Source organism: Carlito syrichta, unplaced genomic scaffold, assembly GCF_000164805.1.
Source record: "Carlito syrichta isolate Samal-C Ts95f unplaced genomic scaffold, Tarsius_syrichta-2.0.1 Scaffold104742, whole genome shotgun sequence".
In the NCBI taxonomy this organism is placed as follows: Eukaryota; Metazoa; Chordata; class Mammalia; order Primates; family Tarsiidae; genus Carlito; species Carlito syrichta.
Window position 1 is genome coordinate 517,660 of NW_007048838.1, and position 24,480 is coordinate 542,139.

General features: G+C 38.1%; 1 protein-coding gene across 1 annotated transcript; it reads right to left on the reverse strand.

Moving 5' to 3' along the window:
* Positions 1–1,006: 1,006 nt before the first annotated feature.
* COQ3 (coenzyme Q3, methyltransferase) lies at positions 1,007–24,400 on the reverse strand. The gene is made up of 7 exons (XM_008065915.1): positions 24,292–24,400; positions 13,897–14,020; positions 11,643–11,795; positions 7,983–8,082; positions 5,555–5,797; positions 2,811–2,970; positions 1,007–1,637 (listed from the first exon to the last, which is right to left on the reverse strand). Exons 1-7 carry the CDS (start codon positions 24,398–24,400, stop codon positions 1,417–1,419), a joined length of 1,110 nt encoding a protein of 369 aa, XP_008064106.1. The 3' UTR covers positions 1,007–1,416.
* Between the last annotated feature and the right edge of the window lie 80 nt (positions 24,401–24,480).

The following is a 24,480-nucleotide window of genomic DNA, read 5'->3' on the forward strand; positions in this document are numbered from 1 at the left end:
TTAGCACAAAGCCTGGCACTCCACAACCCCAAAGGATGACAGTAAGTGGCAAAAGCTACTCATAAATTTTTTTAAAAAGCAACAGGAGTCATAATTGCACATTAATTCAGGCAGGATTTGTTTTCTAGGCCAACTCAGAACCACAATTTCATTAACATTTTCTGCTAACATTTGATTTTGAAACTTTCAAATTCATAGAAAAGTTGAAGAAATAGTGTCCTGTGTGTCCTCACCAGGACTCACTGACTTCATATTTTGCTACATTTACCTTGTGTTTCTACACAAGCAGGGACACAATTTCAGAAACTAAAAGTTCTGGGCTGGGCGCAGTGGCTCAAGCCTGTAATCTCAGCACTTTGGGAGGCCAAGGTGAGAGGATTGCCTGAGTCCAAGGGTTCGAGACCAGCCTAGGCAATTTGGTGAGTCCTTGTCTCTACAATATATCAAAAAATTAGCTGGGCGTGGTAGCACATGCCTGTAGTTTCAGCTGCTTGGAAGACTGAGGCAGAAGGATTGCCAGAGTCCAGCAGGTTGATGTTGGGGTAGCCGTGAGGATGACACTGCACTCCAGCCAGGAAGACCGAGTGAGACTCCAAATCAAAAAATAAAAGATGTTAACATTTGGGAAAGCTGAGTAAAGGGTATATGAAAACCCTTTGTATTCCTTTTGCACATTTTTTCTAAGTCTGAAATTACTTTTGAAATTATCTTAAAATGTAAAGTTTAAAATAATGCAAAAGACCTGTAATAAACAGTTCTGTATTAAAATCCAGCATATTTATTAAAAAGTCAAAAAACAACAGGTGTTGGCGATGGCTGCAGAGAAGAGGGAATGCTTCTATGCTGTTGGTGGGAATGTAAGCTAGCTCAGCTTTTATGGAAGGCAGTGTGACGTTTTCTCAAAGAACTACAGATGAGCTTCCATATGATCCAGCAATTTCCACTTCTGGGAATATACCCAGAGGAACATAAATCACTCTACCAAAAAGACACCTGCACACATACATACTTTATGTGGTTTTTATTAGTCAAAGGCACAACTGCCTTTAACTAAAACCAAATAAAGAAAAATATAGATGATATAGATTCCTTTAAATTAAAATACATTACACCATACAAGTATGCAAATACATAAGGGAAAAAATCTGTTTTGTGAGATGAAACAAATATGTATACCCTACTCATACATCAAAGGCTGAGGGACTTAAGTACCTAGATCACACAAAATATCTCGACAAAACTGTTTATCCACAGAAGGTCTTGAAAATAGCTATTAGATAAAATATAAAAACTTTGTCCAAGGTTTTTAGCCGTTTTTATTGGCCTTTTTTTCACGATTCTAAGGATAAATTGTGTATGTTTTATATTTGTATACATCAGACTCTCAAGTCTTATTACTCCACCCTCAGAAGCAATTCATTTCTTCGGCTCTTCATGCACAACCGGGTTGGGGCAGGCATTAGCTCGGAGGTCTTCTGGTTCCCCTTTTGAAACAGGCTCAGCAGACACTGGGTGTTCTTGTACCCTGGATTTCATGGCATGAGCTGCATAGTTAAGGCTGGTATTTTCACTCCAATGCCAGTAGCCTGAGAATGGGTTATAGAGCATCCCTGTCACAGTTTGAACTGACAGACCATCTGGAAAAAAAAAATCAGAAAGAGTAGATTTAATAAACATTTACCTTCCAAGTGCCAAGAGTCTCCTGCAACGTTCCATAACTTAAGTGGCAAAAATACTCTGTAATCATGTAGAGATCATACCTTACAACAGACTAAAACAGACACTCTGAAGCAGACTGCTTGGGTTCAAATCCCAGCTCTGGCACTTATTAGATGGTGTCAGTGTGCAGGTCACTTAACCTTTCTAAATCTCAGTTGTCTTACATGTACAGACCATATATCACAGAGCTGTTAGAATCAGACGAGCTAGGGGTGTAAAGTGACACAGTGCTTGGAATTTGGAAAGTACTCAATAAACGTCAGCTGTTATTAGAAAATGCCTGCCAATAAGAGATCCCCATAAAACATCTTTTGAGATTTTTTTTCCTACTCTATTTTCAACAAATCTATTTGCAGAAATCTTTATAATGTACTACATTGCTACAGACTGATACTATTCCATGTAAAATAAAGTTCATTGATAGAATGTTATATGAAAAAGCATGAGAAATACAGGTGTTTAAGTACCCTGCAGGGTGACTGACAGATACTATTACTTGACAGGAATTAAACACATAAACTGAGTGCTTACTATGTGTAAAGCAGAGCTGGACAGTATAGTGAATACAGTGAATACAGAAAGGAAACACATTCTTGCCTTCCAGGTCATAAGAGGGTGGGAAAAAAAAAACACCAAAATAACCAATATTGTAAATACATAAAAAATAACATAGAAGTTCAAAGTAGATCTGAATATGGAGGAGTCAGAAAAAAATAATAAGTAAGATAAACTGACACAGACAGGGCTCATTAGGGCAAATTGAAGCCATGTAAATAACAGACATTTGTGCCTCATCCTTAAACAAACAAGGACCAAAGGGCCAAAAAGTATTCACTGATCACCTGTTGCCTGCTTGGCCCAGGGTTAGGTGCCACAGGTGAGAGAGGAGTGGCAGTTACTGCTCAACTCTAACCTCCAGGAGTTGGTGACCTGTTGTTTTTTGACTTTGACCTAGTTGAGCAGATAAAACCAACCCCCCCCCCGCAAAGATGGCCTGTTAATTAAGTGCAGGGTTATATGATTAGTAATTACAGGTGCATTAAAAGTTCAGTTAGGCTTTGAAAATGGTAAAAATGGCTCTTAATACTTACTTGATTCCAGAATGCTCTCTAGATTTTCGGGTGAAACAAACTTCTCCCATGTATGAGTACCTTTTGGTACGATACCTGCAATTTGTTCTGAAAAAACAATTCCCAAGGCATAGGACAGTTGGGTTTTGTTGATTGTAGTAATGAATAAAGAGCCACCGGGCTAAAAGAAGTAAAATTTTTAAAATTAAGATTATACAGAAGTAAAACTTAAAAGATTAGGTATATCAGTTCAGTAAGGGCTTAGCTTACTCCTCCCTCCTCTTTTCTTCCAAATAATTTAGTACAGTTGAGATATAGGAGTATAAATAAAATGTAATAAAATATAATTTACCAAAACAGAATTTTTTTATCTTGGAAAATTTACCATGAAAGGCATTTTTGATGCATCACTAAGTTTATACAACAGTATTTACAACTAACTCTTAAAATCACACCTGATTGTGATTTATATTTATATTATACATATTCTTTTGGACATATCAAATATGTTAACATTGAAATGAGAACAGGCCGCTCTTCCTTGTTTCATGTCTATATTCACATTTTAACATATGTCAACACGGCTTTAAGTGCCGTGCAGGACTAAATTGTTTGGCACAGCACAGGGCTACTCACTTTGTGCAGGGGAGCCCTGCCAGTAAGTGTTCTTTGATAAAAGCATTTGTGATTAAGGTTTGAATGTCTTTTGTTTTGTTTTGACTTCATTTGCATAAAGAATATAAAGAGATCAAGATAAGCACTGAGATGAGTACAAAACATTTATGAGATTGTTCAGTCTACCATTTTTTAGTGACTAATTTATTTATGGAGCTTCCTATGTTTAGTCTCATATATGACAAGAACATTTATGCTCCTTCCTTCTTTGATATATTATCATTAGCTTATTGGTGGTAAAATGCCAAAGATTCCCTCTAAAATACTCATACTGCTATTGACATATGGAAGAGAGAAAGAAAGGGGAGGGGGAGGGAGGAAGGTAATATAATTCAAATACTAGCCTGAACCAAAAAACACAAAAGACAAATGGAATTCCTGAAATATTGGAGTGAGCTCTGAAATTAAAAACAAAAAATCACATACTATATCATCACACATTAGTTCTTCTCTGTAAAACTCTACTATTCTAAAATATCTAAAGAATCACTTGTGAATATCTAATCTGTGTTCTACAAAATTATACTCTAAGGAAACGGCAGTAAGCAATAGTCACCTTTTAAAATATAGGATTTCCATGAAAGTAGGACTTGGCTTTAAAACCCACAATGCTAGCGTTCCTCACGTGTGTCAAAGAATCCCAATGATACATATTGACTGACACATAGCACAAACATTAATAATTAAGAGGTTTCACTTGGAAAATAAGAGATACGCTTAATAAAGCCCATTTAAGAGGAAACACCAAGCATAGGGACCTACCATAGAGTTCTACTTAGCTTTGGGAAAAAAAAAAAAAAGAGGGAACACCAAGAAATTGTCACAGATTGAAGAAGACTAGGAGACATGGCAACTAAACACATGTAGGAGCCTGGAATGGATCTTGTAACAGAAGAATGACATTAGCAAAAAAAGTAATGAAACTTAACAAGTTTTGTAGTGCAGTTACTAAGTAAAATGCCAATGTTGATTTCTTAGTCTTGAGAACTGTACCGTGGGTTATACACAGGGTTAGTACTATAAGGAGGCCAGTGAGGCTCCTACGGTGCAGACATGAAGTTGGCAACCCCTTCAGGCGTGTAAGCACAGGGCAGCAACTGAGAGGGAGTGTCTCCTTCCATTGTGGTTGCTAGACTTCTCGTGTGACCCATTCTAATACCGAACTTTACATGTGAGACATTAACACAAGGGTAAAATGGGCAAAAGGAACACTGGACTATCTTTGTAAACACTTCCATACATTCAAGATAACTTAAAAAATAAAGTTTTTTTAAAAGACGATTTTTAAAAGCTCTATTTATGTAAGAGCTAGGCATTTCTTCTCACTTCTGACCTTAGGGTGGCACCTTGAATATGTAAATGATAGAGTCAATCTTGTAGTAATAATGATAATGATACTTTAGGGATATTAGTTGAAAGAAAATTTAGAGCCACATTCAAAGGACTAAGTCTGTGGCAAATTATACTATTAATATAAACGCATAGTAAGTAATGGGAAGAAACAGCCCCACTTAAGTGTCTAGTGACCTTTGACATCTCACAAATCCTGAGTTTTCATAGGTCAAAGGAGGTGAGAACAATACCTACCTTTACTTCTTTACCTAGTTGTAGGTACGATCAAGTGATATCATATGTATCAAGTTCTCTTTCATAAGCTGAAAACTGTTTTACACATATGTATCAGATACTTAAATAAATTCATACTAATAATTATTTTTATTGATTTTTAAGTATTAATCCAAATCAATTTCTTGGTAATTGTCATTCACTATCTGTTAGATATTTATTCCAGACCATACCAATGGGAAAATACAGCTATAAATGTCCAGCCAATGTTCAGCATTGACATTTTTCAAGATTCCTGGATATCAGGGCACTAATAGGGCATTGGAAAATCCTGGCATTGAGGGCAAGCTGAGGGGTAGAAGAAATCTCCAGCAGAGATGCTGTCCCCTAATGCTGGCTTCACAGTTCCTTCTGTACTATACTTGGCCTGCTGAGCTGCTTAAGTATTATGGGACATTTTATTGCTGTGGATACATACACACACTCAGAAGAAAAAACCAAGATAAAAACTCCATAAGTCTTACTTTCAACACTTGACAGCAGCACTGTAAAAATGTTTCTAGATCAGTTACATGTTCCACAACTTCAGAAGCTACAACGGCATCAAATGTTTCTGCAGTCTCTTCTACAATCTCTTCCAGGGAACATGCTCTGTACTCTATCCTCTTATCCAGGACTGGATCAAATGATTTATGGCACTGTGCTGTTTTAATGTTCTCAGTCACAGGATCAAGTCCAAGAACTGAAGCCCCAAGCCGCCCTAGAGGCTAATGGCATAAAAAAAGTTACTCTCAGTAACAAAACAGAACATATGTAAGCAATAAAAAGCTTATAAAAATTGAAAGATGATTAACCACGATGTGGTAATTACCAGAGCTCATTTGCAGGTACACAGAAATTCATATGATATCTTCTCTAGTCTGTATACATTTGAATTTTTCCATAATTGGAAGCTTAAAAGTGAGAATAACAATCCAAACAACAAAAAACTTATCGAGAACCACTTAAGAATAGTAAAACATTTTTGTCTCTGTACTCTTGGTATATTTACTTGCATGTAGTGCAACGTTAACATATTTAAAGTACAATAGAGGCTGAGGCAAGAGGATTGCCTGAGCTCAGAGGTTCGAGACCAGCCCGGGCAACTTGGTGAGGCCTTGTCTCTGCAATAAATCAAAAAATAAGCCAGGCATGGTAGTGCGCGCCTGTAGTTCCAGCAACTTGGAAGGCTGAGGCAGAAAGATTGCCTGAGCCCAGCAAGTTGAGGCTGCGGTGGTCATGAGTGTGCCACTGCACTCCAGTCTGGGCAACAGAGTGCGACTTTGACTCAAAAAAAAACATGTCATTAGAAACACAGCAATCAGTGGGGTGCAGTGACTCATGCCTGTAATCCCAGCACTTTGGGAGGCAAAGGCCAGAGGATGCCTGAGTCCAGGGGTTCGAGACCAGCCTGGGAGACTTGGTGAGAGCTCGTCTCTACAATAAATCAAAAAATTAGTTGGGTGTGGTAGTGCACACCTGTAGTTCCACTTGAAAGGCTGAGGAGGAAGGATAACCTGAGCCCAGCAACAGAGTAAAACTTTGACTCAAAAAAAAAGAAAAGAAAAACAAAAACAACAAAAAACCACAGCAATCATTTCTGAAATATTCCAATTTTATAAAGAACAATTTTTTCTCCACAGTTTTTTTCCATGACTGACTAGAAATGATTCTTCATAGCTTTTCTTCTAAGCTTTTACGTATATTCAGTTACTTCCCATGACATGTCCAAGTTTTCAAATACAGGCGTAATTTTAATCAAAAGTTGCATAGTATTTATATTATGTTAGTTAATAAACTAAAGGTATAAATCACATTATTTTAACTTTGAAGACATAAGATCTGCAATAATACACTGAGCAGATTACAGGGCACACATAGTAAAATCTTAACTCATTCACAATTGCACACCAGATATTCTTGATTCAAAGGGATGTATTTGCATATATACGTTTTTTTTTTGAGTCGGAGTCTCACTCTGTCGCCCAGACTGGAGTGCAGTGGCCGCTCCCGGCCACCGTAGCCTCGACCTGCTGGGCTCCGGCGATCCTTCTGCCTCAGCCTTCTAAGTAGCCAGAATTACAGGCATGCGCTACCACGCCCGGCTGATTTCTTGATTTATTGTAGAGATGAGGTCTCGCTGCCCAGGTGGGTCTCGAACCCGCGGGCTCAGGCAATCCGTATTTACATATATTTTAAGTTTCCTGAAATTTTATAATTGATGTCAAGAGAAACTAGCCCACTGCCAGGACTAGTTTTTTGTGCATGTGAGAACTTAGCTGTGCATCAAAGACCTCTGTTAACCCCCCATCAACTTGGCTGAATTGAGTACCATGACAGTGCCACATCCCACTGAATCTTAGCTTGCATTTGGATCCCATACTGTTGTTTCAAACATCTTTCAAAGATCAAATTATGGTGCATCATTGAAACAAAAGTTCCTGTGGTGACAGAAGAGTATTACATAGAGCTACAAGGCATTTAGGCTAAAGCAAATACTCTTCACAGGAAGGATGACTACTCTTCCAAGTACTTAGCACTTAAGAAAGGAAGTGCCCCACAATTCAGCAAAACTGTTAGGTTCTGTTATTGAAACCAGTGAGAAAGGACAGCCTATCCATGTGTTTCCACCAGTGGAAACTGTCTAATTTCTTCAAACAGAAGAGATCACAGAATTTTCCAATGACACAGGCCCCATATTTATTTTTATCCATCAGTATAATTTTCTAAATTTTTTTAGATTAAAAAAAAATAAAAAGCATGTGTTACTTTTATAATCACAAAAAGATTAAAATCAACATTTGCATTCCTTTTTTTAGTGAATATTATTTGTTGAAAGAATAAATGAGACACAAGCCCATTTCTTAATTTATTCCCCAGTTAAAAATAGCAGGAAAGCTGTCAGTCACTTACTTCAGCTAACAGTCCACCACCACAGCCAACATCAAGAATCCTCATCCCAGACAAAGGTTTTCCCAGCTGGTGATTAGGAACTGTTTTCAAAAGATTGTCTCTTTTTAAAAAAAATTCAACACATAAAAAAATGATTAACTTATATCAATGTAAAAATTTTAAAGTATATAATTTTCAAGGAACTCTCAACTCCATTTTAAATGGATTATTGGTATTTTTGGATAACAAATCTTTTATTTTCAGCATTAAATGACAATTAATTTATAAACATTTACAATAATAAAAAACAGGAGGCTTAGAGTAAAGATATGAAAGAATCTAGTAGTAACTATGATTTAATTATTGCTCTAGTCATAATATAAAGAAAATATTTCAAAATAATTGAGTTTAGATTAACCTAATTTTTTTTGTCATGTCACCTGAGACATCTGTTAGCTATGTTGTCAATATTCACTAGATCCATTTCTTGTCAGCAAGAAATATGCTATTTTACAGGGCTTAGAAAAAGAAGACGGGAGACTTATAGTCTCAGAATTTGCTTATATTCCCTTCTAAATTGAATCTCTTTTAGTTCTCTAAGTGGTATTTTCATGTATGAGCATGTAAATAAGCATCTAAATCAAGTAAACTTCATTCTAAGATCATCATAGTAATACTTTACCACACAAACATACATACATACACAGGTATGTATACACCCAACAATGTTGCAAACTAAACGTTCAAACTGAGCTTTATATATACAAGAGTGCCAAAAAAAAGTATACACATTTTAAGAAAGGAAAAACTGTACAAAAATTGTAATACTCAACATATACCAATAACAAAAGATGAATACAAGTCATGTTTGACTTCTGCTATTATAAGAGGTGCTCAGAGCGGTTACCATCAGCATCCAGACACTTCTGATTACAGCGAACTACCACTTGAGCAACGTTGACCCAAATGTCACCTGTATTGCTACTCATGCCATTTTAGTCTCTTCCTGAAATACCGCCAGTGTAGCCAGTTGTCTATGGTACACCACATCCTTTAAGGCTCTCCACAGGTAGAAGTCAAGGGTGCTAAGTCAGGAGAACGTGGGAGAAACTCAGCCACATCTCTTTATCCTGCCCCGTTGTCCTAGCAAATTCTCATTGAGGGAAGTTCTCACATCTCAATGGAAATGCAGAGGGGTGCCATCTTGTTAAAATCATTCATTCCCAAAAAGTGTATGAATTGCAAATAAAATGGATGTATGTAGCATGTCTAGGTACTCTTGACCATGTTTGGTAGACATCTGTGGCAAGTGTGTAAACTGTTCCAACACCATAGCAGAAGAAGCAGGACTTGTTGCTGTGCGAGGCCTCCCAGATCTTCCCATATCACACACAGAACCATGAGTCTCAAACTTATTACGAATGCGTGCAATTGTTAGGCGTGTTGGAATTTCTGCTGCAGACTCAGGTCTCCATTGTCATTGTACTTCCACAACGTTCTTGAATTTCAAATACCATTTCAAAATGGTCTTGTGCTCCTCCAATGACAGTCATGCTTCCAGCATTTTCTTTGACTATCCTGCCTGCTACATGGTGACACTAGCATACATTTGATTAATGCCATCTTTTGCATGAATGTCACACTACACATTGCTACTGTAACTTAATTCAGCTTCGAAAAGTAATGCATATATATGTATACATTTTTTTGGAATCCTTGATATACATTTAATTTTACTTTAATAATTGAAGGCAGCTTAGAATATCTTCTATTGCTATTAAATTACATGAATTCTAAGAATAACATGGATAGTGGTTAACTAGATCACTTTGGAATGTTCTAATATACAGTAAGGAAACAATGAAGTCCAATGCATTTTCCAAAAAGACACTTTTATATCATAATTTAGGTCATGTCAATTCCCCTTCAATGACTTCCAATTCTGCTCAAAATAAAATCTGAGCTTTTAACCATAGCTAGTACTGCCCTGAATTATCTATTTTACAAGATGTCTAAAGATGTCACAGTAATCCTCAAACTTAATATGCATCAGAGTCACCTGGAAGGTTTGCTAAAAGATTGCTGACCCCCCTCCAGAGCTGTAGGTCTTAGATGAGACCTGATCATTTATGTTTCTAATGAGTTCCCAGGTGATACTGATGTCACCAGCTCAAGGCCCACATTTTATGGAGAACCAGTGTTCCAGCCTACTAGAAAGGCATTCCTGCTTTTCTTTGCCTTAGTGTTTCAGTGATCCACAAAGTCATGGTAATAAAAAGATGCCAATATTTCTCTTTTTGCTGCAATGATTCTGGATGACTCACAAAAACCAATCAAGAAATTTCATGAGGGCGGAGTCTGAGTCTGATATTCTGCATCTATCACAGTGCCTTGCCTATACTGGCTGCTCAAAAATGTCTGATGAATAAATAAATGGACAGAAGAACAAATGAACAATGCCTTAAATGTAAGCCCTGATGAACTCTTACCTTTCTTTTTCTCCCACAGTCACCTATAAGTTCCTGAAGCACATGGATTATATTATATTTCATTCATCTTAATATCTTTTACAGTCTAGGCCCTAAGCTCTGTATAAGATGAATTCTCAAAAAATATCTGTTGAATCAAACTTTCTCAGCAGCATTTCCTTTACCCAAACTGCCTAAAGTCAATAAGGCCACATGGCAGGTCAGTAGCTATAAAATGGCCTCAATACCATAGGACCCTCGTTTCCTTTCATAAGGATTTAATTCTGCTTAACATGATGTCCAAATATGCTTCAAGTTAAGTGATGGGTGATATTTTTAAAAATTAATAGTTTCTCAGGAAATCAAACACAGCATGTTTTCACTCACATATGGAATCTAAATGGTCACAAAGGTGGAAATAATAGATACTGCGAACACCAACAAGGGGGGAGGAAGGGAAGGGGGCGGGGTTCAGAAACTACCTATGGGTACAATGAGCACCACCTAGAGAATGGAAAACCTGAGATGCAGTCCCTCACTACACAATATGTCCATGTTAAGAACACTCAGGTAGCCGGGCTCGGTGGCTCAGCCTGTAATCCTGCGCCTTTGGGAGGCTGAGGTGAGTGGATTGCCTGAGCCCGCGGGTTCGAGACCCGCCTAGGCAGGCGAGACCTCATCTCTACAATAAATCAAAAAATCAGCCGGGCGTGGTAGCGCATGCCTGTAATTCCGGCTACTAGGAAGGCTGAGGCGGAAGGATCGCCGGAGCCCAGTAGGTTGAGGCTGCGGTGGCCAGGAGCGGCCACTGCACTCCAGTCTGGGCGACGGAGTGAGACTTCAACTCAAAAAAAAAAAACAAGAACACTCAGGTAATGAACATGCAGACTCTGGCGTGTATCCCTTGAATCTAAAATAAAAACGACAAGGGTACCTGCATAATCAATGTTTATATACCTAACCCTGAATTGCACCCCACATCTTTATAATTAAAAAAAAATCTCATTAGGAATAGTAAAAAAAAATTAAATTTAAAAATTAATGATTTCAAAAGTGGACATTGAAGAGAATCTCCCTAGTTCTCAAAGCAAACTTAAAATGCAGCATCTTGAAACTATCTAGGTATAAACCAAGAGAAAAATGAATGTAAAAGAAGATGAATTTTTTTTTAAAAAACTGCATTTTAAGAGACTCAGAGTTTCTGGAATGTTACCTAATAAATGGTACCCTCAGGTCATTCATGGAATGAAGAGGAGCATACACTCCTTGCTCGTCCCACCACTTGTGAGCCAGGGCCAGGAAGGTTTTGACCTCACTGCTGTCAACTGTGGTTTGTGAAGTACTGTATAGTCTCGTCCAGAGGTACCTAAGAGGTGTAAACAAAGAGCCAGACAAACATAGCTGTTTTAAAAAAAAATGTAACATGGGATCTATTATGTAGAAAGATATTCTTATTTACAATTTACTGGACTCTAAATACATATAAAATACATATATATTGCTCAATTTTGATGTCTTAAAACTAAGTTTTCTTACAAAACTACTTATAAATATATATATTCACAGATAAAACAAAATTAATTTGTTTTCCAAGTACGTTTTGATACAAAGCAGAACTTTATAAAACTTGGCCTCTGGGTTACAACTAATAATAATAATGGCTACCATTTATTGAGCACTTCCTAAATGCCAAATACTGTTTAAGAACTCCACATATTTCGTCTCATTTAATACTTCTGATAACTCTACAAGGGGGAACTGTTATTATCCCTATTTTACAGATTAGAAGAAGGAGGTTCAGAGAGGTTAAGTAAATTGTGGGGTTGGGTGAAACATAGTTGGTACTCAGGAAACATTTATTAAATTAATAATCTGAAGATAAAGGCCCAGAAAAGTATATAATTTGTTAAAAATTTTGTTTAATTAAATGTTTAATCAAGTTTTGTTTACTCAAAGGGATTAAACTGGGGTTGGACAAATACTACACTGAGTTCCATGTCATAGTACAATATAGAAAAATCCTTCCATAAAGGCCTGTTTGGGTAAAAGATAATAAGGCTGTTAAGTTAGAAAAGATGATGTTGGCTGGGCTCAGTGGCTCTGCCTGTAATCCCAGCACTTTGGAAGGCCAAGGCAAGTGGATTGCCTGAACTCATGGGTTTGAGACCAGTCCCGGCAACTTGGCGAGAACTCATCTCTACAATAAATCAAAAATTAGCTGGGCATGGTAGCACGCGCCTGTAGTTCTGGCTACTTGGAAGGCTGAGGTGGCTGGAGCCCAGCAGGTCGACGCTGGGGTGGCTGCAAGTGTGTCACTGCACTCCAGCCTGGGTGACAGTGAGATTCCAACTCAAAAAAAAAAAAAAAAAAGAAAAGGTGATGTCAGTCATATTTTTATTATGCTTTTCTTAGCTACATATGGAGTGTACATTCTATATTCATTACTTTTTATTCTTTTAAGATTCAAATGTCATTCCTCTTTAATATTAATATTATTTTAGGAATATATAAGCCTTTTCCAAGCTTAATGCAAAGCCTCAGTAATCAAGGATTAATTTACAACAGATAAAAGTAGGCAGTTGTTCATTTGACTAAAAATCATTTTATATACATCCAACCCCAGAGGAGCTCATTTACAAGAAGCAGGAGCAAGCACTTAAAAGACAGAGCTGAAGCATTAATTAATGCTATGCAATTATTTTTCACAAGGTTAGAAATTGGATTTCAAAGTACAAACACAGAAAGACATTACTTTGATTCAATCTTACTACCTTACCCACCTTATCATATTTATGCTGCACTCAAATAATTATCTTAAAATTTCTTTACATTGCAGTAGGTATTATAAGCTACATTTATGATTTGCATTGTATTTTGTCATGAAGATGCTATAAGAAAGTAAACATACTTCTCCAAGTAACATAGTTTTATATTAAAAATAAAAGCTAGCTGGGCTCGGTGGCTCAGCCTGTAATTTCGCGCTTTGGGAGGCTGAGGTGAGTGAATTGCCTGGCAACTTGGCGAGACCTCATTTCTACAATAAATAAATAAAAAAAATCAGCTGGGCGTGGTAATGCACGCCTGTAGTTCCAGCTACTCGGAAGGCTGAAGCGGAAGGATCGCCGGAGCCCAGCAGGTCGAGGCTGCGGAGGCCGGGAGCGGCCACTGCACTCCAGTCTGGGCGCAGGAGTGAGACTCCAACTCAAAAAAAAAAAAAAAGCTATCTCTGAATGTAGATGAGGGTTAAGTACTGGCTGGATAGTGTATTACTCTATCACCTTTTCTGTACACTTGAAACTTTCCAAATTTAAAAACTATTAAAAAATAAATTAGCTAACATTTAAATAAGTAAAAGCTACTTTAATCAAACCACATGAGCTATTACATGCTGACTGGGTTTATTAAAAATAATCGACTAAACAACTCTTGCATATAATTATGTAAATATGTGCCATATAATAACTCACCTGTAAATTTTCATTCTGTTCAAACAGGAAAAAGTCCTGCAGGATTTGAACCACATGGTTCTGTATTCACCAAAAACCCCTGGTTTAGTTTGTAGAGTCCAATTAAGCTGGTTCTTTGAATAAACTGAAAAAAAATTAAATGTCTAGAGAAAAGCATTGCACAGTAAGAATCCCTGATATGTGTGTAAATGAAAATTTATTTTATATGGTAATCTTAGGTCAAATTACAACTGATAAAGAGTTTTTTAAAACTAAATTTTGGATTTTACTTAAACAAAGGCTTTATATTCTGGTATCTAACTCTAATCCAGGCATTTCTGAAATTATAATTAGCAAAAGCAAGTAATGCATATGTTTAAGCTTTTATATCATTCAGGTTTTTCGCATCCATACTCTGCACAAAATTACAAAGAATAATATTCAAATATAAAGTGTTACTTTTTAAACCAGGATAATATTAATTATGTTATTTTGTGTCAGAACTCGATCAAATTCTGTCAATTCTGTGTTAGCTACACAAAATAGATTTTTACATATGCTCAACACCTTTTAGAGAGGAAAAAAATGTGTGCGTGTGTATATAGATACACACACACACACACACACACACACACACACATATACACACATAACCTTATATATATTATCCTAAAATATTCACCTAGCCTATACTTATGAGGACCTGCTTTATGAACCAGGTGCTATGTTGCAGAACATTCAGTTACTCAATACACATTTACACAAAGTAGACTTTAGCCAGGCGCAGTGGCTCACGCCTGTAATCCCAGCACTTTGGGAGGCTGAGGCAAGAGGACTGCCTGAGCCCAAGGGTTCCAGATCAGCCTGGGCAACTTGGCAAGACCTCGTCTCTACAATACATCAAAAAAATTAGCTGGGTATGGTGGCACATGCCTGTGGTTCCAGCTACTTGGAAGGCTGAAGCAGAAGGATCACCTGAGCCCAGCAAGTTGAAACTGTGGTGGCTGTGAGCATGCCACTGCGCTCTAGTCTGGGCAATAGAGTGAGACTCCAACTCAAAAAAAAAGTAGAATTTGGAGCAAAGAAAAGTACCAGAAACAAAGAGGAACATTATTACATCATTATATTAAAGGGACAATCCACTAAGAAGTCAAAGCAATCCTAAATGTGTACATACCAAACAAGAGAATTTCAAAACGCATGAAGCAAAAATGGACAGTCGAGAAAGAAACAAATCCACAATTGTGTTAGGGACTTCAATACCCCTCCCTCAGTCATTGATAGACCATTAGAAAATCAGTAAGAATAAAGAAGAACTGTACAACATTATCAACCAATAAAATCTATAAAACGCTTTTATAAAGTTTTATAACAAAATTTATAAAACACTCCTCCCAAACAACTGAATATACATGATTTAAGCATGCATGAAGCACTTATAAAAATAGATCATATCCTTGAACATAAAACAAATCTTCACAAGTTAAAGTGAAATCATACAAAAACTGTTTCTGACTGTAACAGGAGCAAACTAGAATAGAAAATATCATTTAAAAAAAAGCAAAACACTTGGATATTAAACAAAACACTTTTAAACAACATAAGCCAAAGAAAAAGCCTCAGGAAAAATTTTTTAAATTGACTAAATGAAAATAAATATACAATATATAAAAATCTGTGACTATAGCTAAAGCAGTGCTTAGAGGGAAATTTGTAACACTAAATAATCATATTGAAAAAGAAGAAAGAGTCAGGCTCGGTGACTCAGCCTGTAATCCCGCGCCTTTGGGAGGCTGAGGTGAGTGGACTGCCTGAGCCTGAGGGTTTTGAGACCTGCCTGGGCAACTTGGTGAGACCTCATCTCTACAATAAATAAAAAATTAGCCGGGCGTGGTAGCACATGTCTGTAATTCCGGCTACTTGGAAGGCTGAGGCGGAAGGATCGCTGGAGCCCAGCAGGTCGAGGCTGCAGTGGCCGGGAGCGGCCACTGCACTCCAGTCTGGGCGACAGAGTGAGACTCCTACTCAAAAAAAAAAGAAAAAAGAAAAAAGAAAAAGAAGAAAGATCATAACCAACATCTTTAAAAAATAATTTAAAAAGAAAGAAATAAAGAAAAGTGTCAGATCAACAATCTAAGTTTCCACCTCAAGCACTAGAAAGGAGAGAATCCAGCCTAGGTAACATAGTGAGACCCTACTCCAAAAAATAAAAAAATTAGCCAGGCATGGTGGCACGTGCCTGTAGTTGTGGCTACATGGGAGGCTGAGAAGAATCACCTGAGCCCAGGAGGTTGAAGCTACAGTGATCGTGCTACTGTGCTCCAACCTGGGCAACAGAGTGTGAAAGCCTTACTCAAAGAAAGGAAAAGAAAAGAGGGAGCAAAATAAACTTAAAACAAGTAGAAGTCAGAAAATAATAAAGATAAAAATGGAAATCAAAACATTGAAAACAAAACCAGAGAAAGTAAATCAAACCTAAAGTTAATTCATTGCAAAGATCAATAAAATTTATAATCCTCTAGCAAGACTGACAAGAGAAGACCTAAATTACCAGTATCAGAAATTAAAGAAAAAAAATCACTATATACATGATGAACATTGAAATGAAGATAACAAAATACTACAAAAACTCTACACACAGAAATTCTACAACTAAGACAAAGTGGACTAATTCCAAAAAAACCCCCAAACAACCAAAATTCATGCAAGATGAAGTACATAGCCTGAATACTCTATATAACTACTAAATAAACTAACTTCATAGTTAAAAAGCCTTTTGAAAAACAAATCTCTAGTCTCAGACGGCTTTGCTGGTGAAATCTACTCACTTAAAGTAGAAATAACAACCAATTCTACCTAATTACTTTCATAAAATAGAAGGCCGAGGAATACTTCCCAACCCATTTTATGAAGCCAACATTACCTGGATACAAAAATCAAACAAAGAATAGCAAAGAAGCCTACAGACCAAGCTCTCTCATGAATAGACACAAACATTTTCAGTAAGTATTAGCAAATAGAATTCAGCAACATATAAAAAGGATAATACAGCACAACCAAGCAAGATTTGTCCAGGCAAGCAACACTAATTCAATATTAAAAATATCAATCAGTGTAATTGATCATATATTAACAATCAAAAAAAGAAAAACCATACAATCATACTGATGGTTGCAGACAAAACATTTGATAAAATCTGCATCCATTATGATTAAAAGTTCTCAGCAAACTTAGAAGGAAAATTATTTTTACAAATTATCTATAAAAATTATCTATACAAATCTTTACAAATTATATTATACAAAATATCTTTACAAATTATCTATAAAACTCCTACAACTCACATAATACTTAATGGTAAAGGACTCAGCACTTTCCTCCCAAAATCAGAAACAAGGTAAGCATGCCCATTCTCACCACTCTTATTCAACATAGCAATGAAAGTCTTATCCAGTGCAGTAGCAAGAAAAGGAAATAAAAGGCATAGCGATGTTAAGGAAGACTGTAAACTGTCCCTATTGTCTAAGTAGAAAATCCCAGGAAATATTGACAAACAAACAAACAAACAAAAACTCCTGAAACTAGCAAGTGAGTTCAGCAAAGTTGAAGATTACAAGGTCAACTCACAAAAAGTCAATCATGTCTCTATATCCTAAATATAAACAGTTGGGAAGCAAAATTCAAAATACAAAATGTCATACCATTTAAAATCATTCCAAAAAAATACTTTCATTGCTGTGCAACTCAAATAAAAACAGAATCTATATGTTTACAGTTATAAAACAATGATGAAAGAAATCAAAGACCTAATAAAGGTGAGACATAGGATGTTCACTGATTGGAAGACTCAACATAGTAAGGACATCAGTTGTCCTCAAATTGGTCTATATACATTTAACACAAGTACTATCAAAATCCCAACAGCTTTTTTTTTTTTTTTTTTTTTTGGTAGATACAGGCAAGCTGATTCTAACTTTTATATGAAAGGGCAAAAGAAGCCAGGCTCCGTGGCTCAGCCTGTAATCCCATGTTTTGGGAGGCTGAGGTGAGTGGATTGCCTGAGCCCGCGGGTTTGAGACCCACCAGGGCAACTTGGTGAGACCTCATCACTACAATAAATCAAAAATTAGCTGGGTGTGGTAGCATGCGCCTGTAGTTCCAGTTACTTGGAAGGCTGAGGCAGAAGGATCGCCGGAGCCCAGCAGGTCGAGGCTGCGGTGGCCAGGAGTGGCCACTGCACTCCAGTCTGGGCGACAGAGTGAGACTCCAACTCAAAAAAAAAAAAAAAAAAAGAAAAGAAAGGGCAAAAGAAATAGAAGAGCTAAAATAATATTGAAACAGAAGAAAAGTTGAATTTTAAGACTTTCTATAGAGTTACAGTATTAAGACAGTTTGGTATTGGAGGAGGGACAGACATGTAAATCAATGGAACAACAGAGAGACCAGAATCAGGCCAAAAAAGTTAACCCAGCTGATTTTTGACAATGCTGCAAAAGAAATTCAACGGAAGAAGGAGGACAGTATTTTCAGTACATGCTGTTGAAACAATTAAACTTCATAAGTAAAAGAAAAACAGAAAATTCTACAATGCTCAACCTAAATCTCACATCTTATACAAAAATAGGTCAAGCTAAGTGGATCATGCATGTAATTCCAGCATTTAGGGAAGCCAAGGGAGGAGGATCACTTGAGGTCAGGAGTTCAAGAGCAGCCTGGGTAACATAATAAAACCATATCTCTACAGAAAAAAAAAAAGCCAGGTGTGGTGGCAGGTCCTTAAAATCACAGCTACGTGGAAGGCTAAGGTGGGAAGCTCACTAGAACCCAGGAGTTTGAGGTTCCACTGTACTCATGCCTGGGTGGCACAGCCAGACCCCAAATCAAAAAAACAAAAGCAAAGACAAAAAACAAAACTCAAAATGGATCACTGGTCTAAATGCAAATCTATAAAACTTTTAGAAGAAATACAGAAAAAAATTCTCATGACTTAGAGTTAGGCAGAGTTCTTACACATAACACCCAAAGCATGATACATAAAAATAAACTGATTGAGTGTATTCAAATTTTATTTAATTGATTTTTTTGAGTTGGAGTCTCACTCTTGTCGCCCAGGCTGGAGTGCTGTGGCCACCGAAGCCTTGACCTGCTGGGCTTAGGCGATCCTTTCACCTCAGCCTTCCTAGTAGCTGGAGCTACAGACGCATGCCACCAAGCCCGGATAGTTTTTGTGATTTATTGTAGAGACAAGGTCTCACCAAGTTGCCCAAGCTGGTCTCAAACCCCCAGGCTCAGGCAATTTGCTCACATCAGCCTCCCAAAATGCTGGGATTACAGGCTAAGTCACCACGCCCGGCCTGGATTCAAATTTTAAAACTTTTGTTTTGAAAAAGATTCTGTTAAGAAAAAGAGAAGACTGAAATGAAATACTTGCAAAACACATGTCTGACAAAGGACTTGTATCCAGAATATATATAAGGAACTCTTTAAACTCAACAGTAAAAAACAAAAACATCTTCCCCCAACAAAAACTAAGCCATATAATTATAAAAAGTTTGTATTATAAAATAGGTATGGCCAGGCTCAGTGGCTCAGCCTATAATCCCAGCGCTTTGGGAGGCCGAGGTGAGTGGATTGCCTGAGCCCGCGGGTTCGAGACCCACCCAATCAACTTGGCAAGACCTCATCTCTACAATAAATCAAAAATTAGCCAGGTGTGGTAGCGTGTGCCTGTAGTTCCAGCTACTTGGAAGGCTGGGGCTGAAGGATCGCTGGAGCCCAGCAGGTTGAGGCTGCGGTGCCTGGGAGCAGCCACTGCACTCCAGTCTGGGCGACGGAGCGAGACTCCAACTCAAAAAAATAAAATAAAATAAAATAAAATAAAACAGATATAAAAAGATATGGATACTTCATCAAAGAGGATATTCAGATACAAATAAACACATAAAGAGATGTTCAATATTAACAGCCACTAAGTTAATGCAAATGAAAGCCACAGTGCGATATCACCACATACCTATCAAAACGACTAAAATTTTTAAATCCACATATTACTAAGTGCAGACCAGGATATGAAGCATCTAGATCTCTTATATATTGCTAATGGGAATATAAAATAGTATAGCCACTTCGGAAAGCAGTTTAGCAGTTCCTAATGAAATTAAATGTGCACAACCATACAACTCAGCAATTGCACTTCCTGGGCATTTATTCCAGAGAACCCTAACCCTAACTCTAGCCCTAACCTTTCCAGAGAAGGGAAAACTTACGTCCATCCACAACCTGCATATGAATGTTCATAGCAGTTTTATTTATAAGAGGCCCAAACTGAAAACAACAAAAATATACTACAATATGTGAACAGCAAAACAAACTACTGTGTCGATATAATAAAATACAAAAAAATAAAAAGCATAGGATACAGGTAACATCTTGGATGGATTTCAAAAGTATATACCTTCAGCTCAAAAGGTATATGCCACACAATTCCATTCATATGAATGACAAATCATAGTTATGAAGAATAGATCAGTGATTGCCAAAGGTTAAGGTTGGGGTAGGGTTTGCCTAAAAAGACGTAGCACCAGAAAGTTTGTGGTTTTGTATCCTGACAGTGGTGGTTACACCAATCTATATACATGATCAAGCACATATAAGAGGGGGGACCCCAAAAAACCTGGAATTTTGAGGGGGCATGCCCCTTGGTTGTATGTATTCCCCCACTAGTTAAGTGTTCTAGGAACCCATTGGCATCACTGTACCAGGTAGTGTTGTTGTGAGAGGCTGTGTTCAGCTACAGTGATTTTTTTTTGAGATTCTGTCAAGTGTTTACCCATTTCATGATGGGTGACTTATGAGTGCACCTGCCCACAACCACTGAGTGTTCAGCGGTTTTTGACCAAAAATGATGTAATTCCTGTGTCCCATCCTCCCTATTCTCCCAGTCTCACACTGAGTGACTTTTGTTTGTTTGTTTCCCTGAATGAAAAAAGTTCTCAAAGGGAGACATTTTGCCAATATGCAAGAGGTGAAAAAAAAAAAAAAAAAAAAACAGCAGAAGGCATCAAAATGGAAAATGGAAAAGTTCAAAAACTGTCTTGAGAGGTAGAAAAAGCATCTTGATAGGTGTATTGCGTCAGAGTGCTTTAAAGGTGACTGAAGTTTAAACATTTAAGAATACACGATTTTTAATAAATAAATTCCAGTTTTTTGGGGTCCCCTCTCGTACACATGCCTGTATGCGCGCACACACACACATACACACACACACACACCCTCACTCACACACACAATAAATGTATGTAAAGGTGGTGAAATTTAAATAAGTTCTGTAGTTAATATACTGTCAATTTCCTATCACTGGCAATGTACTGTGGTTATATAAAATGTTATCACTGAGGAACTGGGTGAAGGGTATATGGAACATTATCTGTGCTATTTTTGCAACTTCTTGTGAATTTTAAATTATTTCAAAATAAAAAATTTTAAAAGTCAAGGATCACTACAAAGTATCTCTCCCACTCCTGACTGTAGCTATCCAGTTTATTTACCTATAGGCAACCATCATTACTAAATTTGTATATAAAATTCCAGAGACATTTTATATATGCAATTATTTCAAAGTATCAACTTCTCTAATTTTATATAAAACGTAGTACAATATACACATTCTTCTGCTTTTTTTTTTTTTTTTTTTGAGTTGGAGTCTCGCTCTGTCGCCCAGACTGGAGTGCAGTGGCTGCTCCCGGCCACCGCAACCTCGACCGGCTGGGCTCCGGCGATCCTTCCACTTCAGCCTTCCAAGTAGCTGGAACTACAGGTGCGCGTTACCACGCCCGGCTAATTTTGATTTATTGTAGAGATGAGGTCTCGCCAAGTTGCCCAGGCGGGTCTCGAACCCGCGGGCTCAGGCAATCCACTCACCTCAGCCTCCCAAAGGCATGGGATTACAGGCTGAGCCATCGAGCCCAGCTTGCATTTTCTTTAACCTATCAATGTATCTTGGAGATTATTTTATAATACAGCACAGTTTCCCCTTTTTTTGCAGGTTGCATGGTAACCCATTCTATGGCTATATCATTTACTTAAGTAGTTCCCTATTAATGGGTATTTAGGTTATTAGCAAAACTATGAAATTGAATTACATAGGTAATTCTGTTTGTGTTTGAGAGAACCTAAAGGTAAAATCCCAAGAATTATGTCAAAGGGTATGTGCATTTGTAAATTTGTAATTGCCAAACCCATAGGTGTTGAACAATTTACAACCCCGTGGGTAATATATGAGAGTATCTAGTGCTGGTTTTCCTACACTGTCACCCAGTGTGCTCGACATTTTAGTGCTTGCTAATCAAGCATAAAATGGCATCTTAGTGTTGATATGCATTTTTTTGTTTGTTTGTTTGAGTTGGGGACTCACTCTGTTGCCCAGGCTGGAGTGCAGTGGCACAATCACAGCTCACTGCAGCCTTGACCTCCTGGGCTCACTCAATCCTTCTGCCTTACCTTCCTGAGTAGGCTGAGACCTACAGGTGCATGCCACCACACCTGGCTAATTTTTTATTTTTTGTTGAGACAAGGTCTCACTATGTTGCCTACACTGGTGTCAAACTCTTAGGCTCGAGCAATCCTCCTGCCTCAACTTCCAAAGGTACTGGGATTACAGGTATGAGCCACTGCACCCAACTTCTTAGTGAAGTTTTAATTTATGAGTCAGGTTAAGCATCCTTTCTTAGTTTAATGGTTACATATATAAATATATATATATATATATTTTTTTTTTCCTGAGTTGGAGTCTGTCGCCCAGGTTGGAGTGCAGTGACACATTCACAGCCATCCCAGCATAGACCTGCTGGGCTCTGGCAATCCTTCCATCTCAGCCTTCCAAGTAGCTGGAACTATAGGATTGCGCTGCCAGGCCCGGCTAATTTTTGATTTATTGTAAAGACGAGGTCTTGCCAAGTTGCCCAGGTTGGTCTCCAACCCCTGGGTTCAGGCAATCCACTCGCCTTGGCCTTCCAAAGTGCTGGGATTACAGGCTGAGCCACCGAGCCCAGCTCAAGTGTAATTTCTTAAACACAAGCCTGATCATGTTGCTCCTTCGGTAGTTTCCACTGTCTTCAGGGATAAAAGCAACCTTGGGCGGTATACATTACCTTTCGTGAACTTGTCATGGCCGAATTTAGTCTCATCTTTTGCCACTCCTACCATTACTTCCTGCCCTCCATCCACACACTTTACTTTTCAAGGAATACTTTAGTTTCTCCATAAACCTTCTTATACATTTTCATGCTGATCCTTTGGTCTCTCCAACTGCTTCTAAAACTGGCAAACTCCTTCAAGACTTCTAAAAATACCTCACTCAAGAGGTATCCTTGATCCCAAATACAGACCACATGCTCCTTCCATGTTCATCCCTCATAATCTAGAAATAAGTTTATCAGTAAAATTCTGTTGATAAAAGACACATTTACTGGAAAAAAAGTTCAAAAAAAGAAAAGTATAATAGTGTGATAAAATGATAGAAAATTACCTATTCTACCACAGGCAATCACTGCTAAAATTTTGGCCTATTTCTAATTCTCAATATGTGTCTAACCTATATCTCCAAGTTCACAATACATACTGATTTGCAACTTACTTTCTTAACACAATATCCTACTCATTTTTTCCATGTGGATATAACTAGATTTAAATCCTTTTTATTGGCTGTACTATTTTTCACTGTACAAGAGTACCAACTAATAAACCTCATGGGTAGGCTATTAGATTTCCCAATTTTTGCTCACTTATAATCTTAGTTCTATTCCAACATTTAAAAAAAAAGACCCTTGAGGTATCACTCATTTTTAAATTCCTAGTGACCATACAGTGCCTGGCACACAGTATTTGTTAAATGAGTTTCACCTAAGAGATAAACTTTCTGGTTAACACTGAGGGTTCCAAAATCAAACTGTAGTCTACAGTGCATCATTTTCTTGAACTTAATTGCAACAGTCTGTTGAATTAACCGATTAATCCAAAAGTGGTATCGCTGCCTTAAATTCTTTCTGAAGAAAAGCAAGATATGTGCAAATAAAAGACAGACAAAAAGCTATGCACAACTAGCAGAGACTTGTGTTTTTCCTGCCCCGCTCCTGGGGGAGCTCCACCAAAACAAGAAGGTCAAGGAATACCTGGAGGCTACCCGCCCCTGCGTTCTTCTCAGCCAAGACCACTAGGCCTCAGCTCTTTTGCCCGATGCCTGCAAAAGGGATCACCCCGGGTGTTCAACGGAGAGCAGGAGCCCGGAGCCAAGCTGCAGATTCGGCGGTGACTCCTCGCGCCACGCAGCTCTGTGACTACCACCGCCTCCCTCCGCGCATGCGCAGAACCGCCCGCGCCCAGTGGTCGGCGCGCGGGGACCTCCGCACGTACACTCACCGGCCGATGAGGTTGGGGGAGGGCGCTCGGTTTGTGTACCCCGACGCCCGGACCCGAACACACCGAAAAAACGACTGCCGGAGGAACTCAGCTTGCGGCCGCCCCACATCGCGACAAAGGATCCCACCTCTTTTTCGGTCCCTCCCGAAATAGATCCTCAACAGGAAGGTTCCGAGACCCACTCTCGCC